At 42.5% G+C, this 18,633-nt stretch overlaps 1 protein-coding gene across 4 annotated transcripts in view; it reads right to left on the reverse strand.

Moving 5' to 3' along the window:
- The window catches only part of Rere (arginine-glutamic acid dipeptide repeats), a 347,420-nt gene that overhangs the window by 148,268 nt on the left and 180,519 nt on the right, over positions 1–18,633 (reverse strand). For 3 of the 4 annotated variants that reach the window (XM_055615371.1, XM_055615370.1, XM_055615369.1), the window contains 2 exons: positions 5,731–5,836; positions 3,733–3,829 (listed from right to left, as the gene is read on the reverse strand). The exons of the other annotated variant lie outside the window; for it this stretch is intronic. In XM_055615371.1, the coding sequence (XP_055471346.1) occupies positions 3,733–3,829; positions 5,731–5,836 (203 nt within the window). The remainder of the gene's footprint in view (positions 1–3,732; positions 3,830–5,730; positions 5,837–18,633) is intronic. 4 annotated transcript variants of the gene reach the window in all.

Below are 18,633 nucleotides of genomic sequence, written 5' to 3' on the forward strand. Positions count from 1 at the left end.
AAGGAAAGGAAAGGAAAGGAAAGGAAAGGAAAGGAAAGGAAAGGAAAGGAAAGGAAAGGAAAGGAAAGGAAAGGAAAGGAAAGAAATTTGGTTAAGTTTCCTTAATGAGAGACCCTCACTCCACTTCTCTGTGGTTATCAACTACCAAATGGTCAGCCCTGAAAACACACATCAAGTAACATTATATAGACAGAATAGGTTGTTCTGGTGTATTTAAGGATCTATAATATATATCTTTCTGCAACAACAATTAATGCAAAAAGAAGCCATGAATTTGAAAAGGAGCAAGAAAAAAATACCACATGGGAGGGCTTGGAGGAAGGAAAATGAAGTGAGATGATACAATTACATTATAATCTCAAAAAAAAAAATCACTTAAGAAAAAAATGGAGATGAAGTTTTTGTACCAGACCTACTACTTTTTGGACAACTTTTATGATAATGTAACAAGAGGATCAAAAGCCTAACAGCCAGTAAAGAGTCTAGTCACACACACCTTGTAAAAAGAACCTTACGTACTGCCACTGGAGAAGCTAAGGTGGGAGAGGCCAGGGTGGTGGCTCCCAGCTTCTCATCCCCAGATGAAGCAGTGCAAGCCTGCCTAGAGGAATCAAAATTTACCTGTCCAGACAGAGGTACAGCAGCTCTTCTAAAAATGCTAACACTACACGAATATTATCTATCAAATACCAACAGCATTAAAAATCCTCAAATTAATTCATTTTAAGCAATTATGCAAAAACATGTTGGACAACCAATTACACTTTCCACCATTTCCTTAACTAGAACTGGAAGTCTTTTAAAACCATGACCTCCTCAGCAATTAAAAACAAGCAAATCATGAAATTCGCAGGTAAATGGTGGAAACTAGAAAATATCATCCTGAGTGAGGTAACCCAGAAGCAGAGAGATACAAATGATATATACTCACTTATAAATGGGTATTAGCCATATAATATAGAATAAACATACTAAAATCTATAGCCCTAGAGAAACTAAACAATGAGGACCCTATGGAAGATGATTAATCCTCATTCAGAAGGGTAAACAGGATAGACATTGGAAGTCAAGAAACAGGACAGGAGCCTTCCACAGAGGACCTCTGAAAGACTCTACAACCAGGGTATCAAAGGAGATACTGAGACTCACAGCCAAACTTTGGGCAGAGTGCCAGAAAACTTATGGAAGAAGAGGGAGATAGAAAGATCTGGAGGGGACAGTAACTACACAAGGAGACCAACAGAGCCAAAAAACAAAACAAACAACAACAACAACAAAAACACCAAAAACAACCCCCCCCCACACACACACACAAAACCTGGGGCCAGAGGCCCTGCAGAGAGCAATACTCCAACCAAGGACCATGCATGGAGAGGACCTAGACACCCTGCTCAGAGGAAGCCCATTGGCTGCTCAGTTTCCAAGTGGGTTCCCTAGTAAGGGATACAGGGGATGTCTCCGACATGAACTTAGTGGTTGGCTCTTTGATCACCTTCCCCTGGGTGGTGCACCCTTGCCAGGCCACAGAGAAAGATGATGCAGCAGGTCCTGATGAGACCTGATAGGCTAGGGTCAGATGGAAGAGGAGGAGGTCCTCTCCTATCAGGGGACTAGGGAAAGGTCACAGGAGGAGAAGAGGGATTGTGGGTGGGACTGGGAGGAGACAAGGGAGGGGGTTGCATTGGGGATATAAGGTGAATAAATTGTAATAAATAAATATATAAATAAAATTAAATTAAAAAAAAAAAACAACAACAACAACAACCATGACCTCAACCAGTGAGAAGATGGAAAGAACACAAGGCAAGTGCGCTGGCCTACTACATTAACCATTTGTTTCATCAACTAGTCATTAATTGGCTTTGCTCAGCATGTAGGCTTAATTTAAGCCTGGAAATCCACTTCCAAAAGAACAGGAAAGTTTATAAACCACCACAGACATTCTCAAAATTTAGCAAAAGCCCTGTAAATCAAACACACCCTCCTCCTGCCCTGAGGCAGTTCCAAGCACACTACTGACCAACAAGCCACACAGCCCCTCTGCCCGTGCCCGTTTTTATATACTAAAGAGGACAATTTTACATCTTTAAATGGTTGAAAAAGAAGTGGAAAAAAATTTTTGGCAAGTGAAATTTAAATGAAATTCTTACTTTCCATTTTTAAAAAGGCTCCACTGGACCATAGGCAACTCATTTATTTATATGTTACCTACGGATTTGCCCCACAGTGGCTAAGATGAGTGAGCAATTGAGACAAAGGCCATAAGGACATATACTCTGAGACCCAAGGTCTGCATTAAGACAGCAGTCTTATACGTGACCCTATTCTCCTGTTAAAGTAACTGGCTCCATCTTGTAGCTCTGTACAAACAACCCCAGGCACTGTCACTGAACATGTGACCATTCAAGAAACGGTTGCATCCCACTTGAAGTAGTTACGCTAAAGCCAGCAAATCTTAATGGCTTTTATTGTACTCAAATTCTTTAACAAAGAGACTGAAGGTTTTGTTGTTGTTTGATACAACCTTATAATTTACAGGGAGTGAAGAGTTATGATGTGGGGGCTGGAGAGCTGGCTCAGAGGTTAAGAGCACTGTCTGCTCTGCCAGAGGTTCCGGGTTCAATTCCCAGTAACCACAAGGTGACTTACAACCATATATAATGAGATCTGGCGCCCTCTTCTGATTTGAAGGGGTTACATGTAGACAGAATACTGTATGCATAATGAATAAATAAATCTTTAAAAAAAATTGTTATATTAGCTACTGTGCTGGTTTCAATAGGAAAGGTTCCACAGACTCATGTGTTTGAATACTTGGCTCAGGCAGTAGCATATTAGGAGGTGTGGCCTTGTTGAAGTAGGTGTGCCCTGGCTAGAGGAAGTGTGTCACTGTGGGGGTAGGCATTGAGGTCTCCTATGCTCAAATTACACCTAATGTGTTATACAGCTCCCTTCTGCTGCCTACGGATCAAAATGCAGGACTCTCAGCTCCTTCTCCAGCGCCATGTCTGCCTCTCGCCACCATGCTTCCCACCATGATGATAACAGACTAAACCTCTGGCACTATACGCCAGCCCCAGTTGAATGATTTCCTTTAAAAGAGTTGTCATGGTCATGGTGTCTCATCACAGTAATGGAACCCTAACTAAGTCAGCTACCAGAATTCTTATGTCTCTTAAGAGACCCCAAATCAGCCAACCAGAGAGACACAACATGTACAAGGAATGAATCCTGCCACCTGTTCTGGACAGAGCACAAAGTACAAACAGGAGGGCACACTCCCTTTCCCTGACACCACAACTCGGTATGATGTCCCTTCTGCTTCAGACTGTGTCTTCAATACATTCCCCTACTCTTCAACATGCTTTTTAGTAAAAATGTTCAGACATAAGGAAACTGAAAAAAAGAGAGAATAAAAACTTGTATAATTTCTTAGGCTTCCTAATGATTAACATGCTGTCATAGCTGCTTTATCTGTTTTCCCTCCATCCTTACAAGCAGTAAGGCTTGCTTTTTACAAAGCTAACCACAGCTCTTCAGGATATTTTGAAAACTTCAGCAAATAATACTAGGAAATACAGAAGAGGTTAAAGTGGGGTTAGCAACAACCCCCGGAAACAGAAGAGTATTAGATTCCCACAACCATGAGTTGTCTGATTGAATACAGTGAGCCCCAAAGGAGATCAGAGCAGTCACCCCCCACCCTCAGACTGCCCACATCTGTGTTCATACCTCAGGGCAGCAGCGTGGTATGTGTCCACATAATCAGAAATGAAGAGCTCGCGGTTCTTGATGACTGGGTCTGTGATGACAAGTTCTCTCCCAGAGTCTACAACAAATGAATGAATGAATGAATGAATAAGTTAATTAAGATATTAAAATAGTTTCCCAAACATGTAGGAAATCTTTGCAAATTTTTTCCTCAAGTTTAGCTCCTAGTAGAAACAAACAACAACCAGTTTTTATCAAAGTACACCCAACAGGGAAGGGAATATGTAGCAGGAATAACAGCAGAACACAAGTGTGCAGCTTTGACAACTGAAGACTATTCACTAGATCTTTTTACCACATCCTTTTGTATGCTGAAATGCCTTAACAAGCATATTTCTTTAAAGGAGAAAGAGAAGTCCACTATCATATTCCAGCAACTTAAGCATTTTTTTAAAAGAAACAACTTGTTAATTTTCTTTGTTGTTTGTCTTTAAACATGAACATGTATATGTATTTATACTTGGGCAGCCACAGCAATGTGTGTGGAGGAGAGAGGACCACCTGTGAGGTCAGCTCTTCCTTTCCACTATGTGGGTCTGGTGACTGAACTCATGTCATCAGGCTTGGAAGCAAGCAACTTAATCTGCTGAGCAATTTCATTCTTCCCAAGATAGTCATACATTTAGAAAACCTGTCTATTTTGTGTTCTGTCTGCTGTCTGTTTCTGAGTGGCAGGGTCTCAACCCAGGCCAGCCCTGAAGCTGTTATGTAACTGAGGCTGAGGCTGGCCTTGAACTTTATCATTGTCCTTTCGTTCTTTCTCAGATTCTGGGATTATAGATATATGCCATCCCATCCAGTCACCGTCTTACTTGTTTATTGCCAAACATTCCAAAATGGAATGACGCCATACACCAACTGGACTGAAAAGAACTATCAAGTTACTAGTTTTTAAAAAAATCTTAATTTAACTGACTTTCATCTTTTCAAACATGATTTTAAAACGTCTATGAAAAGCTGACTGTACTGCCAGCTGGAGCCCGTCAGAGAAGGGCTGTGAGCGGGGACACAGGTGGCATGTCCTGGGCTGCTCTAGTACAACTCCCACAGCACTCTCTTAACTCAACCTCTTCATTCACAATGCTAGCGCAAAGCGCCTCACACAGCTCGGGATGACTAATGTGAAGCAGAAACATGAGGTTCCTCTCAAGAGGCAATTTCTAAAAAGCCACCTGCGTCACGTAGCACACAGCGCACTTGCAGCGAACTTGGATGCCGGTAAGGTTCTAAGCCAATGCGTGACACCACAGGGAAGAGCGGAAACCAGCTGCCAGGAACCACTGTCCTCTGTTCTGAAAGGCATCAACTAACCCATATTCGAGTGTAACTCAGCAACCTTAACTGAAAACTGCAACTGTCTAGGCTATGGAGAAGCTGAAGGCCACAAGCATCTGGAAAGAATGAGGACACGACCTTGCAGGTTTAAAATACTGCCTGTCATTAGGGTAAATACAGGAGCTTTGAGAACTGTGCTACTGCTATTTTAAAAACGTGTGCATCACCTCCTGTTCATTAACTGTTTCTTTTTCTTGATTTTATTTTTGGTATTTTCTTAAAGATCTGAAAAGTATGTATATGTATGTACGGGTTTTATGTGCACCAAGTATCCATAGAGGCTGCAGACACTGGATCCCCAAAACTGGAGTGATAGGTTGTTGTGAATGGCCTGATGTGGATCCTGGGATGCAAATCCAAACCCTCTCCTAAAGTAGCAAATGTTCTTAATCAGTGAGCTCGCTCTTTAGGCTGCCTTCCTTTGCTGGTGGTTGGTTTTAGGGAAAATAAAAAAATAATGTAAAAGCAAGGGTGAGGATATTCTGCAATGATTTTCTTATTACAAGCTCTTTTGAGAGAAACTCCATCAGCGATAATCAATCTCCATTTAACTGGGTTTTTTTTGGAAAGAGTTTTTACACAAAGCTAGGATTTACAAGTGTGACATCACAAGGCCATACATACCATTTTCGTTATGCCGATCCTGTACCAAATGCTGATAGACAGAATCTGGAACTTCAGACTGACGGTAGTACCATTTGACGTTCATGAGTAGGTGGTCCCTCTTACTCTGAAAAGGAAAATCTAACAGCATTAGGAACAGGCTTCAGGTGCCTTCAAGTGCACATCATACATACCTATGACCAAAATCCCTGAACACAGTGGACAGGCACGCAGCAGGAATACAACAGGTCCCTGGCCACCACGCCCCTTGGACCATAACCCTCGAATTGCTTATTTACTTATTTCAGAAACAAGAGAGATGGATCTCAAAGCTTCTCAGTATGACTAGAGCATTGAGTATTAAAGTTTTCTTTAATGGTAATGCAGAGCACTACATGAGAACATACTTCTTCTACCTTAATCCTTAACCATTTTAGTAAATAATAATGATCAGAGCACACTGTTGAGGCGTATTAAAAGTAACAAGCTGGAAAGAACTTACCCAGAGACACCTGACAGTCTCTTCCCTCCAAGGTTTGCCTGTCACAAACTGTCTCAAATTCTCCCTCCACTGTGGGCCACAGAACTGTATGGAAGTCACTGCTGCATGCCAAAATGACAAAGCACACCACAGACAATAGGTGGCGACAAGAAAGTGCATCCATACACTAGGACCCGCCTCGTTTACCTTTGACCCCTGGGAGCAGAGCAGCTTAAACATACCTACTGTTAAAAAATGAAGAGCCCCATTGTCCTGTAAATGTCTGTAGGAGAACTAAGCGTAGATTTTTATAAGTTAGCTTTGTTTTCAGCTCAATCAAAAGCTAAGGTACCAGACACCATCTCTTCTGTCTGGGTACAGCCTAGAGTCAACCGCTTGCGTGTTATGCTGTAGACAGCTCAACCCAGAGAGCACTCATGTTTCCCGTGTGTCATGAAAAAGTGTCAGCCACTAGGACAGTAAAGGGTAAGAGCAGTATCGTCCCTGTTGGAAGCCTCTATCTTTTCTTATAGGCTCACCGGCCACAAGCATAGTGGCCAAAGCTCAAAAAAACTCATGTTTGTAAAGAGGACAGCTGACCTCTGAAGAATGTCAGGGATCCTCATTTATGAAAGAGGACATATGTTGGTTTGATAAAGAAACAAATATACTCTGTACTAAAGGACCAGCAAGGGCAGGGAAAGAACCGTCATAAATCTCAATATCACTCAAAATGTGGAATGTTATCCCACAGTAAATATCATAAACACCATGACTCTTACTTTGCATCAGCTATCAAACAGGCATGCCCACAAAAACAGGGCCTCACCATTGGCTTACATTCAACAGACTGTGCATACAAAAGATAGTTGTACTGTGTAGGCCTTGGTTTCTACTCATTCATACTTTTTTTTTTTTTTAAATTAGGTGTACAATGCTCTGCCTGCAGGCCAGAAGAGGACACCAGATCTCATTATAGATGGTTTTGAGCCATCATGTGGTTGCTGGGAATTGAATTCAGAACCTCTGCAAGAGCAAGCGGTGCTCTTAACCTCTGGGCCATCTCTCCAGTCCTCATTCATACTTTTACACTGAAAAGCTTAAAGGCAAAATTGGTCTGCACTATGTACAGAAGAAAAACCGACAACAAACAGTATGAGAAGGTTCACAGAAAAGGTGCAGGATATTGGTGTTTGAAGAAAGAAGCAGTCACCTTCTGCAGGAGATAATGGAAAAACTGTGTAACCTCCAGGAAGATGGGAAAGGCCTCCGTGGAATTTCTAAGCAAAGGCAGAGACCAGAAAGAAATACAGATGGACCAAGTGGGAGGCCAGCAAGCAGCGCAGAGCCTCCCATGCTCATACGAGAAAGAAGAAGCTGATTCCGTCCTTCAGTGAGTTACAGGACAACTGGAGTCTTCTAACTCACCTCTAACCACACATGCAGGTACTGAGAGGTAAGACTCACTACAAGGAAAGTGCAGCTGAAGGATTCGAAGAGCAGAGCAAGAGACCACATACCATACACCACACACACACCAAGACCCCCCCCCCAAAAAAAATACTTGTCCCTCCATTTCATACCAACGTGAGAGAGAGAAAAAGAGCAGGGCCAAGACAGCATCACCTGAAAGAAAAAATAGAACCCCAGGGCCTGTTGGGTGCCCAACATCATTCACTGAAATAAGAGACACAATTCCAAGCTTCATCTCCTCTGTACCACTGACATGTGGCCAGATAATCTGTCGTCTCACCACTGCTGGGCGCTGCGCCCTCCCCGAGTTGTGACAGTGAGAAATGTCTCTAAGCGCTGCTGACTCTCTGTGTGTGGACAGAAATGAAGTCCATGCCAGTTGAAAACTTAGAACTAAACTCTTTTTGTTTTATTTAGCATTTCAGAAACTACAGCCAAAATGGTCACATAAAACCTAGCCCATGCACTACAGAATAGAGGGCACAATTAACTAGAAAACATAGAAAGCCTGTCATCATGAACTCCCAACGCCACCACTATCTGTGCTGGTGTAACTGTGGTCACTCTCTAAGATAATGAATTTCTCTTTCACCCTGCAAAGCAAAAAAAAACAATTTAAAGAACTGGTGAAAGAGTGTAAAGACAGCATCTGAAAACAGGTTAAGAAAGAAAGAAGGAAGGAAGGAAGGAAGGAAGGAAGGAAGGAAGGAAGGAAGGAAGGAAGGAAGGAAGGAAGGAAGGAAGGAAGGAAGGAAGGAAGGAGAGGCTCCACCCTCTGTCAGGAAGCCTGTGGGGAGATGCAGCAGCCATTCTCCCTCCAAGAGAGCTCTGCGTAAGCGGCGGCGCTGACCCCCAGCAGATGCTTACAGCTCACCCTAATGGTAACTTCCCAGTGCAGCCAGGACTCCGGCTGCCAGGACCCGCACCAATCGTGCTCCAATAGCTAAGCATCTACGTATTTCTGCAACACTTGAAAGATGCCCGAAAACCTGAGCTACATCAGAAAGACTCTTTGGATTCAATGACGGGAAAGTAAATTTTTTCTGAACCTAGCCAAAGTAATAGAAACCATTACTTAGATGTATTATTTCTGTATTACTAGTTACCAACTAATCCAAGCATGCCCACTGATTCTATATAACCAAACCAAAGCAAACACCTACTCTGCCTCACTTGTAAGTAGACCTGCAACTCTGACAAAGTTGGAGCTCCTGATGCAGTACTGCACCACAGCCAGAGGGCGGCAGCATTGTGTAAAAACATGAACACTTGAGCTCCTACTTCCACATACACAGCACAACAAAGGCAGACAAAAATTGTAAACATATGTACATCTGCAATTGGTACTGTATTTCTAAGTAGGCCAGTGATTTGACAAAAGAGCAACACTCTTTTGTTAAGAAGGAACGCAGAGGGCCATTTCAGTGTACTGGGCTACAACTCTAAGAGAAGGCTGCAGTGTCTATCAGCACCAGTAACCCTAGCAGCCTCCGGGGGCCCTTGAAAAGTGAAGGGTCTCCTCATATGTTTACAATTAGATGTCTTCTGAGACCAGACCCAGCAGAAAAAAATGGAGCTATGGTGTGTCTGCTCACTGGCCTCACCCAGTGCTCCCATCCTGAGGGTTAGCATGTCTTCTCTGGAGGACACTGCTGCAGCAGGCGCTCTTAGGTCAAAGGCCACATCACATTGCAGGTTGCTGAAAATTAAATACAGAAGGCCTGCTCTGATTCCTACTCCTCATAAGTCAATGACTTATTCAAAATCACAGAAAATTAAAGCCAAAACCATAAATTCAGGAATCATATGCCTCAAACTAAACTCCCTGGCTGGAATCCTGGTTTTACAATGCACTAAGCTCTAACTATGCTCAAATAAGTTCAGCCTCAGTTTTCCCATATAGCCTGTGTCTCCCCTTCAGTAGACTGTGAAGACCAGGTCCGTTCATATAGAAGCTGAGCAATGTTCATCTCTCAGTAAGCCTTGATTACTGTTACTGTTTTACAGAGGAAGAGAAACAACCACATGCTTTACTTTTCTCAGACTCAATGCAGTGAGGTGTGGACTTCGTAACAGCAGACCCACTGTTTCTGTCAGCAGGCTCAGTATTCACTAATGACACAAATGGACACTAATAGAAACCTCACAGATATTTATGGCCTTCACTAATATTAAACCCAGAGGAGAGATCTCTAGGGTGAAAGCACCTGGGAAGCGTCCCTGAAGGAAAGAAGAAACACTAGGAAGTAAAGGCTTTCCGCAATCGTACACTCACACGGAAATGAAGGCCAGGAGGGGGTACCACAGAGCTGGAGGACCAGCAAAGATGGGCAAGTCTATTTGCTGGGAAGGTTTCACAAGAGTTGCTGTATTTTGGTTGGGGGTGGGGAAGGAGAAGAGCCTGTAGGCTAACATTGGGATTCTTCTACACCAATGGCTTGACTCTCCCTGAACTGAACAATACACATGCATGAGCAACCATACAATGTGTGCACAACACACAGGCACACACACAACACACACACAAACCTGCATAAAACTAAAACCACCTCTCAACTGCTGCTAATTATGGAGTCAAAACTTACTCAGGCTCTGTTTACCTTGTTTTACACTATGTAGACAGTGAAATTTTTAGGCAGTGAGCTATTGTATTTGCAGTGGGGAGACCTATTTCTTGGCCTCGACTGTAAACTTACTAGGTTTTTTTGTTTCGTTTTGTTTTGTAAAACACGGTTTCATACAACCCAGGCTGGCCATGAACAATGTAGCTGAGACTGATCTTGAACTCCTTGTCCTCCTGTTTCCATTTCCCAAATGCTGGGATTGCCGGTGCATGCCACAATGCTTGGCTGTGTTGTGTTTAATATTAAATGCACACACAGATAAGACATACGGAAAGAGAGATTTGAAATGTGAGACAAACACAGCAAACGAAAGGACACTCCTGTTATTCATCTATATTCTGCCTCATATACCATTCTTGACTGTCATGGTTAATACTGGGTGCTTGAGTGGCCAAAGGATGGACAGCAAATATGCTCTTCTGTGAGTGTTGGTACAGGTACCTTTGGAGGCCAGCATGTGACCGTGGGCTGAGGAAGTCAGATCCCGCCTTCACAGTGGCAGCATCATTCCATCAGCTTAGGGCCTGGACAGACTAGGAGTAAAGCAAAGGCAAATTCTGGAGCTGCCAGTGGTGCTCTCGGTCCTACAGGATCAGCCTCTCTGACTCTAAGGTTCCCAGGCCCACTGAGCCATGCTACCATGGTTTCCCAGGTTTCAGTGTGTAGGTGACCCATGATAAAAACCTCATTACGTCCCTAGTGGGGTGATCCATTTCACACCCCTCTCCTTCCTGCACTGGTTCTGTGTCTCTGCAGGACACTGACTAACCCACTAGACAGTAGACCCAGGCTTTGAAAAAGCCTAAACTCCGGGTTCCAAGGCTCAATTTTATATGAGAGCCAAATAAAAATTAACCAATTCTCACCTCAATACTATGTTTACTCCAGGAGCCAGATAAACACGATCATAAATTTTCAAAGGATGTCTCCCAATCCAGAGAGTGAAAACAGCTACTCACAGACAGCTCAGTAAGAAATTGCCACATTTCCTCCAAGCTCCTATTAAGAACTTTTTATCAAAGCTCAAGCCTAAACAACCTAAAATTTGCCATCGTGTTAATAGCTGAGTGGAATGATGACAGCTCTTGGTGCTGCCCATGAGGAGAGGGCAGGGGAGTCACAGGGCTCCCTACACACCAGCTGATTGGTGAGTTGTTTAGGAAGTAGTAGGTGTGGCCTTGTTAGAGATATCACTGGGAGTGGACCCAGGCCAGGCCCAGTCTTTGTCCCCTCCCTCTGACAGAGCAGAAGGTTGCTTTCTGCTAAAGATGCCCTCTAGGCTACTGCCTAGCGCCACGCCTTGCTGCCCTGGAAGAGTAAACCTCTGAAACTGTGGGCAAGCCCCCAATGAAATGTTTTCTTCCATAAATTAGTCATGGTGTCTCTTCACAGCAACAGAACAGTAATTAAGACACTTGGATTGCAGGACATTGAAATACTAGTTGTACAAACTGAACTTAGCATCTTATGATCACAGTTTTATTTTAAAAACTAAATGACCAACTTACAGTAAAGACGTATCTCAAAGACTTTGCTATTAAAACTGATGGCAACATATTCTGAAGATTGGTCAACACTGGTTTTATGTCTTAAACTTCTTAATCCTGGGAAGTCAGTCAGTGTCTGTCTGTCTGTCTGTAACTCACTTTGTAGATCAATCAGGCTGGCCTCAAACTCACAAAGATCCACCTGGTTCTATCTCCTAAGTGCTGGAATTAAAGGTGCCACCATACCAGGCTTTAAACAAATTTTTAAAACTGACTGAATTAAGTTTTAAATGTTCTGGGTTGTTTGTTTGTTTGTTTGTTTGTCTGAGACAGGGTTTCTCTGTGGAGCCTTGTCTGTTTTGGACCAGGCTGGCCTTAAAACTCACAGGAATGTTTTACTTTTAACTGTATGTGTATCTGTGTGTGGGGGGCCATGGGTGTCAGATGCCCCTGGAACTGGAGTAACAGCTCGGTGTGAGCCACCTGGTTTTTGGTGCTGGCAACTGAATTTGGGCCCCGAGACAACAGTGTATGTCTTTAAGTGTTGCCCTATCTCCCCAGTCCTTGTTTTGTTTAGAGACATGGTCTCACTATATAGCTTTGGCTGACCTGAAATTCCCCATGTAGACCAGGCTGGCCTCAAACTCAAAAGGATCCCCTTTGTTTGGCCTCCTGAACACTTAAGATCAAGACTAGCAAGATTTTATTTAAACAAACAAAATTCAAAAACTGAATAATATTTTTATTTTTACTGTCTTCTGGCACTCCCCTGACCTCAGCTTCCCTGACTCTGACTGGCCTAAAACATAATCTTGTTTCTGCTTCTGTTTCTGACCTCAGAGGTCCTACAGTATCCATCCCTGGTGAGATGCACTTGAGAGAGAATGTGATGAAAGGCACATGAAGTCCTGGTATCACTATAGAAAGGCTGTGACCCAGCAGACCCTGGGATCGTGCTTAAACCCAGCTGCAGTAAACAAGCGGCACAATGGTGCCTGCAGACCCCGGAGCTCAGTCACACCCACCCAACTGGAGCATACAGCAATGCCCAGCTGCAGGGATGGTGACTTTCCAAATTACACAGCAAGAGGGCAGGTCTGCTTAACACCATAAAATAACTTTTCACAGAACAAATATTTGCACTGTAGGGGTGCTTAAGACTTGCAGGTTTAGAAGTCACTGTTTAAGTTAAAGTTTGCCTGTATAATAACAGAAATCTAATTACAGCTAACAAACACTCCTAACTGGCCAAGAATAAATTCAAATAGTTGGTTAAGAAAAATCAGTAGAAGCACTGAACAATTATATTTCTGATTTTATGTAAATTAGTTTTTTCTGTTTGAGATGTCTTAATTACTTTTTTTCTTCTTCCTACTTACTCAAACCAAAACAAAGATTGCAACCTCTAATACCTGTTGGTCTATTTATAACTTTTCCACTTACACCATTTTTCTAACACAAACATTTCCTGAAAGCTTATCTCAGTCTGCACAACAAAGGACCACTGGCTACTGGAGAGGAGAAATGGAAAGCAGGAAATGAGGAAATTTGGTTAATCCCTGGGTAATCAAGCAGTGTATTCAATGCAAGCAGAGGTGGGAAAAAATGTTTTGTTTTGAACTTTTATTAGTTACACTTTATTCACTTTGGGGAAAAATGTTTTTTTTTAAAAAAAGTATGTGTGTGTGGGGGGGGGGGCGTGAGGTTAGGGGTAGTAATGGAGGAAAATCCAAGCAACACAGAACATTTTTAAATAGGAATTTTTGCCGATAAGATTGCCATCATGTTCCAGCACTAATGTATACGTCTTATAATATTTTTCTCTTTGAAATCATTGTCTTCATTTTTGAAAAACGTTTTAACTTTTTAGGTTATTTTTCAACTATTGAGGGATATAACTTACATACAATGAAATTAACTTATTCGTAATACTGAATAATTTTGAGATATGCAAACAATTTGTGTTACCACCCCATAATCAAGGTAGAAAGCACTTCCATTACCACAAAAAGGCAACTCACAGAACCAACGCTGCTGCGCTAAAGCAGCTGAGACGTGAGGTTACCAGAAGCGTCTTCATCTCATCTCTTCCCTCCACTCTCTCACACACACTTCTGTTCCATGGACAAACCACTCAGAGCAGCAACTGTGCTTCTACTGCAGGCAGCTACCACTACAGACAAAACCAACCTCTATATAAAAGTCACACCAACTGTCAGGTGAAGATGTGATACAATCTCTTGAAATTTCCAGAAGAGAGAGAACTTATGGTAATAATGAAAACAATTGACAAAAATATGTGCTAATTCATTTTAAGGCATTCTTTCATCAAACCTTACAACCAATAATTAATAAGCACCTGCGAGGGACTAGGTGTTGTACTAGAAAAGGTCAGTGAGAATGGTGGGGGGCGGTGATGCCCAGAGACCCAGCAAAGCTTGCATTCCACAAAGGCAGCAGGGCCACCTGGGCCTCTAATTCAGAAAACCACCAAGTGCTTGGAGACCAAAGAAAAGTCTAGAGCAATGAAACCTGCCATTTAGTAACCATATAACCCCAGCCAAGCAACACTTATTTACACTGCTGTTTAATCTCTTTGGATATTACGTTCTTCAAAATTAGTGGTCTTCTCAAAAGTTCCTCCTGATGGAAAGAAAAGGAATGTTGAGACTTTGGAATCTACTTAGGCGAACAGAGGAGGATGTAAATAATCCTAGTGAATACGATGACCAAGCATTTAACCCTGGTGCCACGGCCCTGTGCAAGCCCAGGAATAGAGCCCAACACTAAATCATAAATGTATTAAAACATAATGAGATTCTTTCCCCCTTTGTTTATTTCTTTTATGAAAATCAACTGCACAGGCTTCAAGCAAGAACCTTGTAGATGACCACATCACAGCCAAATTAAAAGGCTGGATGTATACACCTGTCACACCAAGCTCTCCAACTACAGAAAGACTGCGAAACCCCAAATGTAGCTGTGTTGCTCTTGTTTGCTCAGCTGAGACTGAACTTGTTTAAGAAATCTCTCAAAGGCCCCTTCCTTCCTTGAAACTATGACTTAACACACTAATTGTAGTAGATATCCCCTATGAACCTGAAAAAAAAAAAACAATGTGCATTTGTGCAGCTGTTAGAAATGACATTTGGCTGGATGTGTTGCATGCCTTTATTCCCAGCACGGGTAAGGCAGAAGCAGGGGGATCTCTGTGATTTTGAGGCCAGGCTGGTCTACAAAGCAGGTCCAGGACTGCTAGGGTTCTGTCATGCAGAGAAACCCTATCTTTGAAAAACAGCAACAAAGGAAGAAAAGATGACGCTTATAAAATGATAAGTGGTCAAATTAAACTACTGGTCAATATTCTGTAACTATTGCCCAATAGCCTATATTCTCACTGATGTGCCAATTTGAATGTCTACTACTGCAGGAGGTAGGCTGAAATCAGGACAAACTGCAATCTATCCATGTGATAAGATATTATACAGCAAGGAAAGAAAATTACTGCAACATACAATACAGACAAACTTCACACAGGCATACCAAGCAAATATGTAATTCTCTGAGATGCTGTCCCAAAGTGTGCTAATCTGCAAAGAAGTAACCTTGTGGCTAGGGGGAGTGGTAGAGCCAAGAGGAAAGCACGTAAACAATCAAAGACCAGTAGAGACCTCGCAGGCAGGACAAAGTTAGACTGGTGATAAGGAAGCAACATGCACAGATAACCGAGAACCTGTCCACAAAGACAGTGCAGCTTTCAAAGCCTGCAAGTCATGAAAATTCGAAAAACAATGTTCAAAGTAAGAGGAAGAAAATCATTTTGCGACAAAGATCCTGGAACTGAAGGGATGTATATGAAAAGTAAAAATTACACAGCAATAATGCACCAATAACTTTCAAGTCTGTGATTTACAGGTTATATAACAAGGCATCTTTATTTGTGCATGCCTGAGTATCGTAAGGTATCATGTGGCAACTGTTCCTCAAATGATTCAAGAAAAGTGGCCTTTGTATTGGGCTTGCAACTTTTTTATAAATTGGTGTCAATCAGATAAAGGACTGGGGAAATAAACATTACAAAGATAAACAAACAGACATTGATTATTAAAACCCATTTTGAAAATGGTCCCACTTAAATAGGTAGACAGTGACATGCAGGCGCTGAGGATGGGGCTGTGTGGTAGAGTGGTGTCTGACTGTGGGTAAATGCAGGCATGATAAAGATTATCTCAGCTGTTTAGTCGATGCTGTCAAGATTATCAACAAGTCATATGAGAAAAAGTAAAGGTCTACTCATAATTCATACTCTAGTCTAAAGTTATTCTAAGCAATAAGGCAAAGAGAGAAATGTAGAACACACGGGGGCTGAAGAGATAGTCCAGCAGTTAAAAAGCACTTGGCTGCTTTGCTCTCCCAGAGACCTGAGTTTGTTTCATAGCATTCACACCAGGTGGCTTACCAGTACCTCTAAATCCAGCTCTGAGGAATCTGGTGCCCTGTTCTGGCTTCCACGGGCACCTGCACAGAACTGGTGTTCTCTCCAGCCCCCTCCCATATATGGCTCTTGGTAAAATAAATCCTTTTTAAAGAGAAACTCTGAGAAAACAAGTAAAACATAACCCAACTGAGATGATGCTATTCAGGTTGGCAGGTCCACGTTGATAAAGCCACCACCAGATCACACTAGAGAAGCAGACTCTCACTCCACAGAGGCACACACACTGCACAGAGCCTTGGGAAGGAAGCCTGGACAACAGTTATCAAAAGAACAAATACATTCATCATCTGTTCCCCCAGCAGTACCATTCACTGCACTGTGTTCTAAAGATATTTGAAAATATTTGTATGTATATATATGAGTGTTGGCCTGAATGTGTGTATGTATACCGTCTGGAGCATTAGCCAGAGGCCACTTGACAATGCTAGATCCCCCGGAGCTGGAGTTAGAGGTAACTGTGAGTCACCTGACATGGGCGCCAGGAACTGAATCCACTCTATAAGAGCAACAAATGCTCTTAATGGCTGACCCAGATCTCCTGCCCCATCCACAAAATAACTACGAAATCTGATACCCAGAGCTAGTCAAGATTATCCCTGATACATGAGACTATCTCAAAAAGAGAGAAAAAAAGGTAAAAGAGGAGGAAGAATTCAATATTGATTAACAGGCACTAATCAAACTATAAAATATCTAAATAAAATATCAAGCAGACATGTATTTTCCAAAATGAGGAATGAGCCAAGGGTGGTGGTAAATGCTATTACTCTAAGCACTAGGAAGGCAGAGACATGTAGAACTCTGTTAGTTCAAAGTCAGCCTGGTCTACATAGTGAGCCCTGAGAGCCAGCTAGAGCTACATAGCGAATTAGGTTTTGGGGGGGGGGGGGGGGGGGAAATGTTCTGCAGACTGGGAAACTAGCCATGGAATAGTATGGCCACCTTACAGCATCCCTGTTCATTTACACACATGCACTAAGACACTTTAAGTAAAAGCACGGAACATATCCACAGTGATTACCTACATGAGGTAAGGTTTTAAGGAAAACGAATTTGGTCAAATAGAGTCCTAGACTAGGATGATGATGTCAGTATATGTTTCAGTACATGCACTCTCTATTCAAAACCAACTCTGGAATATTTAGTGTGTGTACTGTCTATGTGTGCCATGACGCACATAAGGGGCCAAAAGACAACCTGTGGGCGTTGGTGTTTTCCTTCTACAATGTGAGTCCTTGAGATTAAACTTGGACCATCAGCTTTGATAGTGAGTGCCTCTGCCTGCTGCTCAGTCACCTCACAAGTCACCAAAATTTATAAAACACAAAACAGGCTGCTTTGCTTCAGGCAGAGGCCTTTGTTCTCTCTTTTCCTCTTACCTGGGTATGTTTCTTTCACAAGCTGTCCAACAGATGTCTAACAGTTGAAACTTAAATCTCTTATGCCATTAGTCCATAAAACTGTTCAGATTCTCAGAACCCATGTAAAGAGCCAGAATTGGCAGCATGTACCTACAATGCCAGTGATGGAGAAGTAAAGACAGGAGGATCCCAGAGATTGCTGGTCAGCCAGTCTAGCTGAACAGGTGAGCTCTAGACTCAGTGAGACTCTAGTCTCAAAAAATAAGCCGGAGCGATAAAGATACCCAACGTTGACCTCTGGTCTCCACAACATGCACACACCACATACTCAAAGAGTCTAAAAATGTAACGCATTCTCAGCTGCTTGTACAAGAAAGCCACACACACACACCTTTGTCTCCATCCAGGTCCTATTACAGGGAACCTCTCCAAAATGCTCAGATTGTCTATGAATGTTAAGAAAGAACACAGTGCCTTTGACGATGGGATGTAAAGAATCTCTTACAAAGTAAGGCATGTTACTTAAAGCCACCTTATAAAACAAGCTCCGAAAGGAAATCCAAGTTGTCCAAGCCTGTTCACACTGTCCTTCCAGGCAGCCTGTGTGAACACTTGGGGACAGGGAAGTCACTAATAAGGTGTAATGGAAACCTTCCTGAGAACAAGCAAGGAGCACTGTTTTTATCATAACACTCTTCTGTCTATGTTTGCTATCTCCACAAACTCCTCTCTGATTACAGATTATGTCTTCCCAAGAGGACGGTGTCGTGGCAAACTGTGACAGAGTACTGATGGCTGTCCTCCTTACACAGAGCCTGATTAGCGTTCCTATGCCTGCACTGCACACGTGGGCACTACAAATCACATGTGCACTGTCACGCACAACAACCAAACAGTTACCTAACACATAAGGGTGTTACAAATGGATTGAACTAATCTCTAAATATATGCTCCAATAATTAAATTCCTTTATGGTTTTCTACCTTTAAACCTAAAGGCA

Source organism: Psammomys obesus, unplaced genomic scaffold (assembly GCF_907164565.1).
Source record: "Psammomys obesus unplaced genomic scaffold, mPsaObe1.curated_primary_1811, whole genome shotgun sequence".
Taxonomy (NCBI): Eukaryota; Metazoa; Chordata; class Mammalia; order Rodentia; family Muridae; genus Psammomys; species Psammomys obesus.